Source organism: Argiope bruennichi, chromosome 2 (genome assembly GCF_947563725.1).
Source record: "Argiope bruennichi chromosome 2, qqArgBrue1.1, whole genome shotgun sequence".
Classification (NCBI taxonomy): Eukaryota; Metazoa; Arthropoda; class Arachnida; order Araneae; family Araneidae; genus Argiope; species Argiope bruennichi.
The window spans coordinates 42,020,389-42,034,260 of NC_079152.1; the positions used below are offsets into that span (position 1 = coordinate 42,020,389).

General features: G+C 31.0%; 1 protein-coding gene across 1 annotated transcript in view; it reads left to right on the top strand.

The window, feature by feature from the left end:
* Positions 1-6,517: 6,517 nt before the first annotated feature.
* Positions 6,518-13,872, top strand: part of LOC129961771 (calcium-activated chloride channel regulator 1-like) — a 44,252-nt gene continuing 36,897 nt past the window's right edge. The window contains exon 1 of the mRNA XM_056075334.1: positions 6,518-7,091. Coding sequence (XP_055931309.1) covers positions 6,933-7,091 — 159 coding nt within the window. The 5' untranslated portion in view covers positions 6,518-6,932. The remainder of the gene's footprint in view (positions 7,092-13,872) is intronic.

Below are 13,872 nucleotides of genomic sequence, written 5' to 3' on the forward strand. Positions count from 1 at the left end.
ATTAATTATTTCAAAAGGGAAAATAATGAAGATGAGACACGACTCCACAAAAATATTTCAAAGCCAAAAGCTAATGCAGAAATAAAAGCAACAGTATTAAAAAATGATCTTTTCTTAAATATTGTATTTAATTATATAAATAATCGAAAATCTAATTGCATGTCTATGAAACCAAGCGGACTTAATGTGTAAATCAAGAATGCATCACAGGTAAAGAATTCAAGCCAGGAAGAACTTAAATATTGCGAATAAATTCCCCTTAGAAACTAATAGGGACTTTTATTTTGGTAAATCTCATTATCACTATAGGGCTTTATTGAATTTTTATTTTAATTACTTTAATTATTTTATTTACTTCAGTTTCCTGTATTTCAGCTGAAAAAGAGCCACAGGAACGAGAGAAAAGGAGCTTAATTTGATAGTTTAATGAGCAGCTGATGCGTCTAGAAAAATGATTGTGTTTAATTTCAATTAAATCCCTTTAGCACAACTTAATGCCCGTGATTTCTTCAAAAAAAAATTTTTTAAGAGTGAAATTGTGACAAATATTAAATTTAAAGCCCTTTCGCCTCTGTTTTAGTACTCTTTATGCTCTTTATTGCGGGCATTAGACTATCAAATAAATTCGAGTTCAACGATATCGTAATACCATTAAAGACATAACTCTCCGGGTATGTATTGCAGATTACGTGCTGTCTTTAGGGATTACTCAATTTCCCTTTCTGGTTCCTCCGAAAATTGCACAAAGAATTAGCAAAATCCTACTTTTTTAGATCACATTTGTTTAAAAAATTAGGTTTAAATATTTCATGAAAGAATGAAAATTATTTTATATTCATTGCAACAATAAAATCGATTTTTGAAAAATAAAAATAAAAAAAGTTAATTTTTTAAAAAATTAGAACAAAATCGCGTGGCAATTAAATAAGTATAATTGCAAATATTGTTTTTTCTTTAAATTTTAAAATCGTGTTAAAATCAAGTTTTGTGCAATAAAATTTTCTAGAGTTATGACGTAAAAAGGCAAAATTCTCATTCTTTGATATATATTCAAAGTTTCGTAGCTCTAGGTCAAACTGTTCATCGACACATATATTTTACTTTATTATTAGTAGAGATAAAGATATTGTAATAATAAAGTTAAAAATATACATAAGTCATGTCACTGACTCTCCGACCCTCCCGAAGATACACGCATAATAAATACTGAATGATCGGATCGCCGCAACAGCAACATTGGCGGGAACTGTAGTTGAGTCCTAAAGGCCCTCACCGGCCACGTTATAACCCTTCCCGAAGGGAGGAGTCAGACCCCCACCTTTTTATGTACCTTCCAGGGTGGCGAGATCTAACCACCGTGCCAGAATCATCTCATCCTCTTTTCGAGGTGTCCCACTAAGGGATAAAAATAAGTCTTAATTAAAATTTAATAAAAAAATCTTTTTAGCACACTTAAGGATGTAGATTTCTGAAAACGACTTTTTGAAAATTTACTTTGCTAAGTCATGGTATATCATTAAAAAAAAAAGAAGAAGAAAAAAAAGGGCAGAGTGAGAAAGAGAAGGAGAATAGTTATATTTCAAGGTTGAAAATTTATTCTGAGACATATTGACCTCAGAGTTTTCAATTAAAGTTTTTAATCCTGATTTATCCGCTAGGTAACTATTTCAATTTTGAACTTTGGATTTCCGGTCTACGATAAGAATTTTCAACCCGGAATCTAGAGTGAGGTAACTATTTCCAACAAACGATTTTAAATATGTTTTTATCTTCGATAAGTTATTTTTTTTAAAGGTAATTGTAAAACACGCCGTCATTTGCATGAAAAAAAAGCAGCAACAAATGCATCGTCATAGAGACCCAATGACATTGATTACAGAGCAGATAGCGAAAAAAGAATACCAGTGCTTTAGCACTTCTACACTATAAGATCAGCATTTCTCACAATTGCATCTACGCATTTGCTTTGTAAGCACTTTTGCCTCAGTAGAGAGGTGTGATATCTGTAAATTCATGCGGTCACGTGATATATTTGCTCCAATCTGCTTTTGAAATCATTTACTCAGTTTTATTATTATTATTATTTTCTCCCATACAAAGAAAACATATTGCATTTCGCAAAAAAATTTGACCTTGAGACTTGACGAATCTCCATGTTTCAAACCTCTACTAATCCAAAAAATTCACTTCTAAAATTGTATTTGTCGACTTATTGCTCTATGAACATGGTAGCTTAAGAATTTAATAAGCTGTAGGCATGAAATTTGGTAATTCGCAGATATCTATCAAATTATGTCCATCTGCGAGAAGTCCGTACGTTCGTACATATCAGCACTACAGCTGAAAACTTCAAATGACTAGATAGATGAAATTGAGAATACAAATTTATCATTGTAGAGTTGTATCACATTTAGGATCTAATTCCTGAAAACGTCTGTCGATCTGTGTTATAAATGAAGACAATAATTCAAAGATGCAGTCACTTGAATAAATGAATTATGGTATGTAGTCTTGCTGCCAACATTGCATATTTGCATGAAGTTTTAGATCAAAGTGGTGGAAAGGAAGCCTCACAACATCCATATTCATTTTTTCTCCCTTCATAATACTATACTCCAACATAATGCACAAGACTAGAGATTGGAAGGGTGAATATTCACCTTGGTTAAAAAAAAAAAGAAAAAAAAGAAAAAAGATTATATATATGAGGGTCATTTTAAAGATATGAAGTTACTACCATGAGTTGAGAGAGGCTCCATACAAAACTTAATATCAACATTTTCCTTTTAATTTTGAGTTTAATTTTGAGTTTAATTCCCAAGCTCAATTTGGTAAACTTTTCAACAGCGGAACGGCTCTGATTTCTCGAGCCCCTCTCCCCCCGAACAGTCACTACACAATTAATGCCCGTTTTGAAGCTAGATGAGAGCATTTTTTTTTTTTTTTTTTTCAAGAACCTCATAATTTTGAACCATGATCGAACGACGAGGACAACATCTGGGTTAAAAAAAAAAAGAATTTAATGAAATGTAATGTCGGGTATTCACAACCACTGCGCGCTCCTCCAATGGAGTGATGGCAATCTAAAGTTATTTGTTAATATGAAAATCTAAAGAACTGGCATTGAAGTGGGATGGAATATTGGTTATTCAATCCGCCGAGTTTCCATCAGTCTCGGATAGGGCATTCAGAGAATGCAATTAGGGAGAGTCATTCTTGGAACATGAGAAAAGGGAAATTGCTGTGTACTGTAAGAATGCCAAATACTTAGGAGATGCGATCAGCCTAAAGCCACGTTCCAACGACCTGTGCGCGTCTGAGGATAGGCATACTTTCCCCTCTCTTGGGGTTTTCCGGGGTTCTTTGATGTCTGTTCAGTATACCGACAATTAGCAGGAAACTCCGGACCTACGTCCACAGGCGAGGACGGTCATACAATGGGTCAGTTGACAGATTTATGACCAAATCCGTAAGGCCACGGGTCGTCGGAATGCGGCTTATCAAGATCCTACACCGTGTTTATGTTTATGCACCACGTCTATGGATTCGTATTTCGAACCCACGTTCTTGCCAATAGTAACAAAGACCCCGTGACATGTGGAAAAGATTCAAAAATGCGGATTATCTGTAAAATATTACAGAGATCTTTCAATATCAAATTAGATTTCGGAAAATACAATATTGCGCATGATCTTTGACACTGCTCTCTTTGCAATGATAATAGAATATTTTTTCCGTTAAATAACAATATATCTTCCATTAACTCTATTGATATATTTATCGCTTACTTTTAAACCCTTGTGTCGGGAGTAGTTCCCCTTCCTAACCCTAAAAGGCAGCGCATTCCTGTTGTCTTAAAAGTTATACAGAAAAGATTTCTTGTTTGCTGGCAGTCAAGAAAAGTAGACGTTCACGTGGAGTGTGAGCGATGAGTAACTCGCGAGGAAAAGCTGAGCAAATTTATTTTAACGATCACGCGGAAAGCCAGCAAGTTTCTTGTGAAATTAGTAATTTATGAAGAAAGTAAGTTTTATTGTTTTGAAGAAATATTCGTAACCGTGATATGAAATTGCTTATCGGAAAATGTATAAAAATAAGGAGTGTCTCGATGTGAATAAATGGATGACTCGTCACGAAAACTATTTTCAGATTTTCATTGCGTAGAATCTTCCTATTTTTTATTTATTTATTTTTGCAAACAGAAGCACAGGGTATGTGCTCATGAACAGTTCAGAAATACTTCGTTAGGGAAATATCTCCTATATTCGACACCTTGTTTTACGTATTTAATCTCCTAATTAGATGATACTCCCTAGTTGAGAAATTTATTGTTATTGCAATCCCAATGTTAACATAAAGGGTTCTTGAGATACTGGAGCATTTCTAAGTGATTTTTGTGCTTTAAATTATTTAATATTTCCACTTAACTCCAGATTTAAATACTAAAGATTCAGTAATTTGCTGTACGTGTCATTTTCAGCGAAGGAGTTAATGTGGTAATTCAATGATTCTTGTAATATGCATACGATCTGAAAGAACGAAATGGTATACTCACAAAAAGCTGTAAATTTTTTTATCGGTGTTGTTCGCATTCTATTAATATTTTTTTTTTTTTTACTCACTTTTATTTAACTTGGATTGTCTCATGTTTTAAAGATGGAATTTTATAATCCAATTTTCATTCACATCTTCATGCACTGAAATTATAAAACATTTTGTATCTGTATGTTCTAAATGAGAACACCCTACTGCATTATTTTCAGATATTAATTTTCAGTTAATTGATTTGAATTTTGTTTACATACAGGTGGGACTAACTAGAAGAAAATTTGACTAATATTCATCTCAAGATTTCATAATATTTTTGATACTGAATTGTGAATTAAAAAAACGGGATAGATTTAAAATTAATATTATATATATATATATATATATATATATATATATATATATATATATATATATATATATATATATATATATATATATATATATATATATATATTTCTTTAAAAGGCTCTAGCAAAAATGTATTTAAAAAGTTCCTTTCAATAAATTTATTTTGAAAATTAAAGTAAAAATTTCACATAAACGCTCTTCTTATTTTATCAGATGTTACATTTTTGTCAATTATTTTTTGCATTTCTTTAATTAAATAACTTCTTTAATTTGTTTTTGGTCAATACGTCATGCATTTATCTCCAGTTTAGCACACGTATTTAATAATATGGCATATGGGACGAAATATGGCACTTTTAACTTTTTACTTCAATTATTATTTTTTAAATGTTTTAAGCGAAATGAATAAATATTTTCATTTATCCATTTTTTCTCCACGAATATATTTTTATAATAATTATTTGAAGAAAACGATTTTTTTTTTTTAATTCCGCTCTAAAAACCTTATGATCATGATTTTTTTAAAATCAATTAATCTTTTCTAATTACTTTACTTCGAGCAATCTCAAATTTTTTCATTAAAGTAACCTTTTACCTTTTATAATAATATTGACTATTTTAAGAGTTATCAGCTTAATGTGTGTTTTCATTCCTTTATTATTATTATTCTTTTGAGAATATGTCTTTATTTTTGTTTAAATCAAACGTCTTTTTCTAATCCTGCTTTAGTATAATAATTTTTTTAATTTAATTAATTCTTCCAAATTTACATTAAATTTAATGTGTGCGATGTCAAATTTTCTCATTAAAATTCATTTCACAGTTTTTACTTCAACTATTATCTATTTTGAAAGTTCCACTCTACATATATCTTCATTTTCAGATTCCTCTGCTTTTCCCGCCTTCTATAACATGTTTTTTCTTATTATTATTATTTTACGCGAACATTTTTTTTTTCATCCCTGTACTACCTTATGAGCAGGAGTTAAAAAAATGGATTATTCCTTTTTTTTTTAATCTCGTGTGTAATATCAGCAGCGCCATTTTTTTACCAAAACAAACTTTCTCTTTTTATTTGAATTATTAACAGCTTTGAAAGTTATTTATACATTCCTCTAAACTCCTCACCACAGTATACTTTTATTATTTTAAGCAAACGATTTTTTAAATCCTGCAGTACGTTATGATCAAGATTTAAACAAAAAAAAATCCATTGTTCCCTTTTAATTTATCTCATATTTATTATATGAAATGTCAAATTTTCTCATTAAAAAGAGATTTCACATTTTCATCGCACTTTTCGGCGAATTATTGACACTGAAATAATTTAGATATGAGATTCCAGGGTCAAAACGCGACTATCACTCTCGAAGAATAATTTACGACAAGATGACACACGCACGTATCCGGGCGTTTATTTTGTATACCTCACAACGGTCAAAAGGAAACAGGTAGTAGAGGGAGTGCGTAACGAACTCCACACAAAACACCGGAAAAGACGCCAAACCAACCGTACGCATTACCCCAAAATGCACCGGATTACATTCTATTTAGTATCACATCCAGTTTTATCTCAGCTCGCAGTTGTTTACCTTCTCCTGCCTCGGAACAGGACGAAACAAAAGATAATACCGTAAGTTGAGTGGTCCAGCGCAAAGTGCAAAATATTATCGTCTGCTGTTCCGAATGACTCATTCGAATTATAGAAAAAGAATTTATCTGTTAGAATAAGAACAGCAAAAGAATCGGATTCCTTCTTGAGGGTAATTACGATTGACATTTGTTGGGGGATTAGCCTGAAGGAAAAACCGCCCCCCACCCAAGATCCTATTTTTGGGGGTGATTTTGTCCTATTGGTGGAGAACGGGCGTTGCTAATGTGAGGCAGATTGTGCGTTCTCCTCTTCTAACCGCGAGGTTTTTATCACCAAACGATATACTATGTCAACAAGCGAGGAAAGGAAGGAAAGACTGTAGTAGAAGTTTGTGGTTCTGAATATTGCGGGCTCATTGTAGAAAAGGAATTCTGAGGAAATGTTTTGGGGTTTGTGTCTGCAGTTTATCGTTTGGACTTATGTGACGGCACGTGCAAATATTCTGATTGATTCCGATGGAGGATACAAGAATGTGGTTGTTGCAATTGACTCAAAAATTCCAGAATCGAAAATATCAAATCATCTGAAAGAACTAGAGGTAAATTTAAAATTATTTTATTTTAGAAATTTATTTGCTAAGTGTATTTCTTTATTCTATTCTGTTTTATTCTATTGATATTTTTATTTACTGTTTCAATAAGCATTCTTTAATAATAATGATAATGAAAAATATAGAAGTATTGATTTGCTTGATATTGAACCTGTGTGGTCTCTCTCACTTATATAAGGCCAAAATCTAATTATTGTTTGATTCAAATCCGAAACTTTCATTTATAACAACACCGCACCATATAAAATATAGTTCTATAATAAAAATTAAGCATAATTTGTATATTACATCAAAAGAAAATACACACTAAAAAATTTAAATAATTTTTTCAGCACCCAAGTAAATTTTGTGTGTCATTGCTTTAAATAAAACGTAGAAGAGATGCTATGGTATATTTTCTACGGTTGAAAAATTTCAACCGTAGAAAAAAGAAAATAAAGAAACGTAGAAATTTCAACCGTTCTAACTTATAGGCTTGTCTGAACTTTTAAAAGATGATTTTAGTAACTTTCTTCCAAATTTCATGTTGATTTCTTGAAGATTTCAAAAATTACTTATGGTTCACACGAATATTTAGCGTTATAAACGCGCGCATTTGAGAAAGTTAAATTTAAAAGATCTTTACTCAAAAGGAATTATGAGGCAGCGTTTTATTTGTCGACAGTTAGATGTTTCAATTTTAGTACTTAGTTAATATTTTATTGTATCGTTATGTACACATAATTCATTCAGAAATTATTGTTTATGAAGATTAAATTAAATTAATGTTAAGAAGAAAACTGTTTATTAGATTTTTGCTTAGATCTGCTATTGTTCTCTTTTCTTTACCAATTAGATGACCGCTTTTACTTCGGGAATGCTTTTATTCAAATAAACGTTTCAGAAAATCTGATTTATTTATGGGTTCACAGTAATTTTTGTCTAGAATTATAATGCCTAAGAATTATTTTTAGTTATTTTATTTTGCTTAGTTGTTTTTTTATATATATTTTTAATTTTAGAAGTAAGATTATTCCATGTACAGGAATGTCGGAAATCGTCGCCACAACGAATATCAACATCGAAATCTTAAACATCAAATTTTTAATAAAAATTTTGTAGTTTAATTTTTTACATTTCCAATTATATATAATTATTATTAAAGAACCTCAACAATCACCAGCGAGTTGAACTGCATCGGTCGAGATAACTGAAACATAATACCGATGTCAGATTTGGTTACAAAATTCTGTGCAGCTAAGAATGTTTAGCTTTTATAAATATTTGCAAAATAGATTTGAAAACATTCGCAAATTTCTATACGAAAAGGCATCCATTTTTGGAAGTTATTTTCAACTATAAAGAAAATAAGTATTCTGCCTGATCTAAAATTACTAATATTCGTCATGAATCAGTTTTGAAATATATAATAGTAGGAAGGAATACAGACATAATAGAAATGTCGAAAGTAAAGAAGAAAGCATTAGTTTTGCAATTATTTTAGAGCATTTTTATGTTGTTTTCGAAATCCGTTTCTAATTTCTGAATTATACATAAACGTGGATCTTGCTTATATGACCCAAGCTATTATTAAGTTTGACATTTTCGATGTGCGACATACTGTCAAAAAGGGAAGAAAAAGTTGTATAAATAAAGGTAACAAAATCTTAGAAATATTTTTAACGAAAATTTAATATGAATTGAAACACTTTTTAAATATCTATATTAATAGACATTTCTTTGCCTGTTGAAACAGCTTCGAGGTCGTTTTAGCTGTCAAAAATAGTTTTGATTTCAAAATCACGAATGGTCAATTGAAAAATTGATTTGAGGAAGTTAGTAAGTGACTCAAAATATCAATGTTGATTTTATATTGAAGAAATTACAATCAAAACTTGTACTACGGTGAGGCTTTCATAAAACATGACTAAATAAACGGATTGCATAATGCGAATTTTTGATTTACGTTGATTTCACTCGACTGTAGATACGAATTATCAAAGACTCATTCATTTCAACTCGGAATGAATTTTAACCATTTATATAAAAACATTGAATAAATTTTATATAGTTTATATTTTTGTATTTTCTCGTTCTTTAATATTCTTTAATGATAACTATTAATCTAATTTTTAAAAAAACACTGCCCCCTTTGTTTTCTTATTCCTGATGCAAAATTGAAATCAAGGATAGTTTCGGGCAAAATAGCCAAAGAAAAAGCATATATCTAAAAAAAAAAAAAAACAGCTCATCATTATTGTAATTATATCTGTTACAGTAATATAATTAACTATTAAAAGGTATGGAAACCTGCTGTCTATGAATCGGTCAAGTAAGTTTTGTTTTCCGAGCCTATAAATACTTAGAACACAAAATATTTTATCTAAAGGTAGAGCTTCGCTGTCAAATTCGTCCATGAACATCTTAATACAGTGGCGTAACGAAAGTAAATAGTGTCCAGAAAATATACCCCCCCCCCTGCCATCTTTGTTCGTCCAGTAAGGGTAAATGTCATTTTTTCGTTCCTTCATCGTATTCAAATTCAAAAATTGGCCTGTTTGTTTTAAGGTTTTGTCCTCATGGTGCCTCTTCAGATATGCATGGACATGTTTAATTCCCTTGCTCGTCTTCGTCGATACATCACATTGCTGCATCGTTTTAGACTTTAAATCCATACCACATTTGGGATCAAATTTATCAAAGAATTAACCGTCTGTCGGTCCGTCCATTCGTGTTCATGAGTATATGTATGTTAAATTTGTTATCCGTTTTAACCCGAAAATTGTATAACTGCATAAAATTTTATTCCTATCAGAAGAAAGGAAAGAGTCCAAAACACGTATGTTTTACACATATAGAATCAGATTGAACCGTATAGGGAATGCAAGGCCGTGGTGGCCTGCGGTAAGGTCTCAGCTTCGGAATCGGAGGGTTTCAGGCCCAATTCCATCGAAGACCCAATTCCATCGAAGAACTGCGGTGTAAGCTGATGTGGCGCATGTTAAATCCGTTTGGACCAAACGTCCTCCCGCTGGTGCGATGTGGAAGTTTGGAGAAGGGAGTGCCAGCTCGGATGCCTTCCTCGTCATCTGACTGTGATTCAAAATTACGAGGTCTGTCCCAAAATAGCCGTAATGCTGCTTTAAAAAGGGAAGTTAATATAACTAAACTATAGCAAATGCAAATTTCGAGGTCATTTTTTTCTATCACCATTTTACAAAACCAGCTATATTTTTTTATTTTAAGTTATATTTTTAGTAAGTTTATTTTTTCAGCTATAAAAAGTATCCAACTATCCAAAGTAAAACTCGCTATTCTTTTATTCGTATACCATCACAAATGTTTCATTTGTTTTAATAAATGTTGCTCATACTAACATTCATATATTAACATACGTTAAGTGTATATTATAGTCTATGTATTTTCTGTAGGCGGTTTAAGGTCAAATTTTCTACTGCGTTACTAGTACCAGACAACCAATAATGAGGTAGAAAATGTGACCTTGAACCGCCTACAGAAAATACAGACTATAATAGAAAATTGAACATTTTGTGTTAGCATACGTCAAATCGCACAAAAATCATTCCAGCTGGTTGTCTATCGGAAGTCAGTACAAATAGAGATAAATCAAATAATCAAACTATTACAAATCAAGGATTTAAACAAATGTTTCATTTTTTTTTTTTTCTGAAAAGAGACTTTTTCCAAGAAAGGAGGGAAAAAAAGGAAATTTTTTTGCTTCCAGTGTAGAATTCCAGCATTCGTCATTCGAACAATTGTCAAAATGTAGTTAGAATGATTTATCCACCACACCTTGGGTTGGAATAGAATCCCGGCTTCCTGGAACGACACGTCCAACCCTTTAACTGATCCGATTTATTGAATAACGCCTCCCTGGTAGGAAGTTGCTTTATTTTCTTGTCATTCCGATTGAGGGTTGTCATTTTGAAACGGAAGATATTCCCCACCCCTGTGTGGTGGGTGGTTTTGCTCCTGTGTGGTCATCTCTTTTGTGTAAACTTTCCCAGGACATCTCAAAGTAAGATGAACGATGTATTTCCGTGAAATCTGAGCTAGGGAATAGTTTCGATTGCATATCATGGAATAATTTTGCAATTCTCAATTTCTAATGCTTTTAGCAACCAGCTGATTTGTCGAAAAATTGATTTAATTTTACGTTAACCTTTTATATATTATGTTCAGAATTCTCTCAAAGCATATTTAAACAGAAAATTGTACCGGATATTTAAATCGTCTTTTAATTGTTGATATGAATCTCCGAAAGGGAATCGAGTCCCATGACGTCATAGGGCAATTAAAAAATTTAGTATTCGTGCAATCCATTTTATATTGCCCGCTTCTTTTGCTAAGATGTCATTTAACTTTCTTATTCTACAAAATCTCTCTTCCACAAATCTTTCAGCAGTAGAAGAAAAATCTTGAGTTTAAATATTTGATGATTCGATGGAAAGGGTTTGTATTTTATTGCAAGGATGTATGTACTATCAAAAATTACGCAAAATAATTTTTTTTTTAAAAAATGCAAAAACTAGGAAAAATGTACGAAATTTAAATTGATAGCAAAAATACAATTTTTCAAATTTTGAAATAGAGTTAAAATTATATTTTTGCAATAATATTTTTGGTAGTTATTAAAAAAAGACGCCAAAATCTCACGTGATTTTTTAATTAAAATTTCATTAATATTTTAAAAATCGTTTTGAGTTATATATTCACATTCTTTAAAGTATTTGTGTTACAGAATACAAAATACACATATTATTTTTTATTAGTAGAGATTTATTAAGTCTATTATAATTAAAATATATTCTTACTGCCTTTTTTTTTTTAAATTGATGTTTTCATTTTTAATTTTAAACCGATGTTTTCTTAATATGAATTTTTGAATGAATCATATTTCTATCATGATTCCGTCAGCTTTGAATTAGTTTAGTTCCAACATTGATGCAAATGTGCAAAGATGATTGATTTTCATAATAATAATAAACGTAATGTCTATGACTTTCATAATATTATTAATAATAATAGGCCAAAATATGAAACTCTTTTTAACATTTAATCTCCAAAATATATGCTTATATGCGACTGAAATAGCATTATTAAATGTGTGGTTTAATACAATTAATATTTAAAAGATCCATGGGACTAAAAATATTTTCTTTTCAAAACGATGCTTTAATGAGATTTAGATATCTTTGAAATGCGTCTTAATTTTTGAGGAAATTATATAAAAACTATAATAAAGATTTCAGTTAAACATTTAAATAAAATTTCGTATACATCTTATGTATAGATACTTGAAAGTCGATTTTAATTTTCATGAAATTCTAATGCAGATTCCTTGTATGAGCATACACGTATTTCTAAAAAGTTCACATTAAAAGTGTAATTATAAAATAATGCCTTGTTTTATTTCAATTGCACTTTTATGTGATAACATGGAGGAAAACAAGAAAAATGTAACACTTCTTTTTGAATGTTTTAAAATTTAAAAAGAAAATATAAACTTTTAAATATTTTTAAAAATAATAAATTTTACTTTAAGCTATTTTAAAAGGTAGTTAACGCATTTATATTAGAAAAATGCTTTAAAAAATGTCGTAACTATAGGTTAATAATTTATAAAAATCCCTGAACGATTATCAAAACTTGTGTACAGTACATTTTCTGTACCAGTGGCAAAAACTTTACCATTGTTGTACTAGGTACCATTTTAACTGGCATCATAATTCAGCAACCCCACTTCAACCCCAAAGCAAACGGAACACCTTCTAAGTATATCCCGTGTCGCACACATGGTCGTTCTCGAGCACCCCCTCTCCAGATGTCCCAAAAGGAAGAAAAGAGAAGGGATGGAGGGGGAAAAGGGGAAGAAATGAAGTGCATTTGTCATTTGGGGGTTGAGGAAGGGGCAGATGATAAAAATACTTGTTTGTAGAGAAACGCCACGTGGTAACCGGCACGTGACTCTTCATCATCGCTGAGTTCATCAAGACTCGTAATTGAAGAAGCCGACTCAATGACGAAAAAAAAAGGGGGGGGGGGAGCAGGTGTAGAAGCTTCATCATGAGATCGTTAGGAGGGCTAGCTTGTTTGGGAGACATCATGCTGTGTTGGGTTGTGCTTACAACAAATGAAATGCGAGAAAATATGGTTGTAATTATTTTTTCTTGGGTGGTGAATTGTTTAGATAGGTTAGTAGTGAGAGTTTTTCATGGCAACCTTGATGAAGGTGACCTTGCAATGGAAGGACAGGGGGAGGGAAAGAACTAACCATATAGCTAATTATCTCTGCTAATAACAGAGAAGAATGTGTCTTGATTCTTTTACCAGACTGTTTAACGAAGAACTATTAAATCTGACACAATTATATTTTGGACAGAGAAAATGTGCACCCCCAAGTGATTTTTTTTAGATATTTATTAGTATTTTATTTAATTAAAAACTAAGCGAGTTTTTGACGTTTTTAGATGATTATTTCCGAAAGTACCACACGAAAATAATTTCTACATCCCTTGAATATTTTCTTTAAAAAATTATCTTTTTAATGGTATTAATATGTGTAATTCTTTCTTGAAATTAAATTTTTTAAATATTTTTTTTTTCATAAATGTCTATATATTTCATTCATTTATCAAATATTTAATTTATGTATATTGATTTATCAAATATGATTTTCTTCTTTTAAAGAAAGATTTTGCTTACATGAAGAATAATAGTATAGTGGGAGTTCATTTAATAATTAGCATTAGTACAGATTAATGGCATT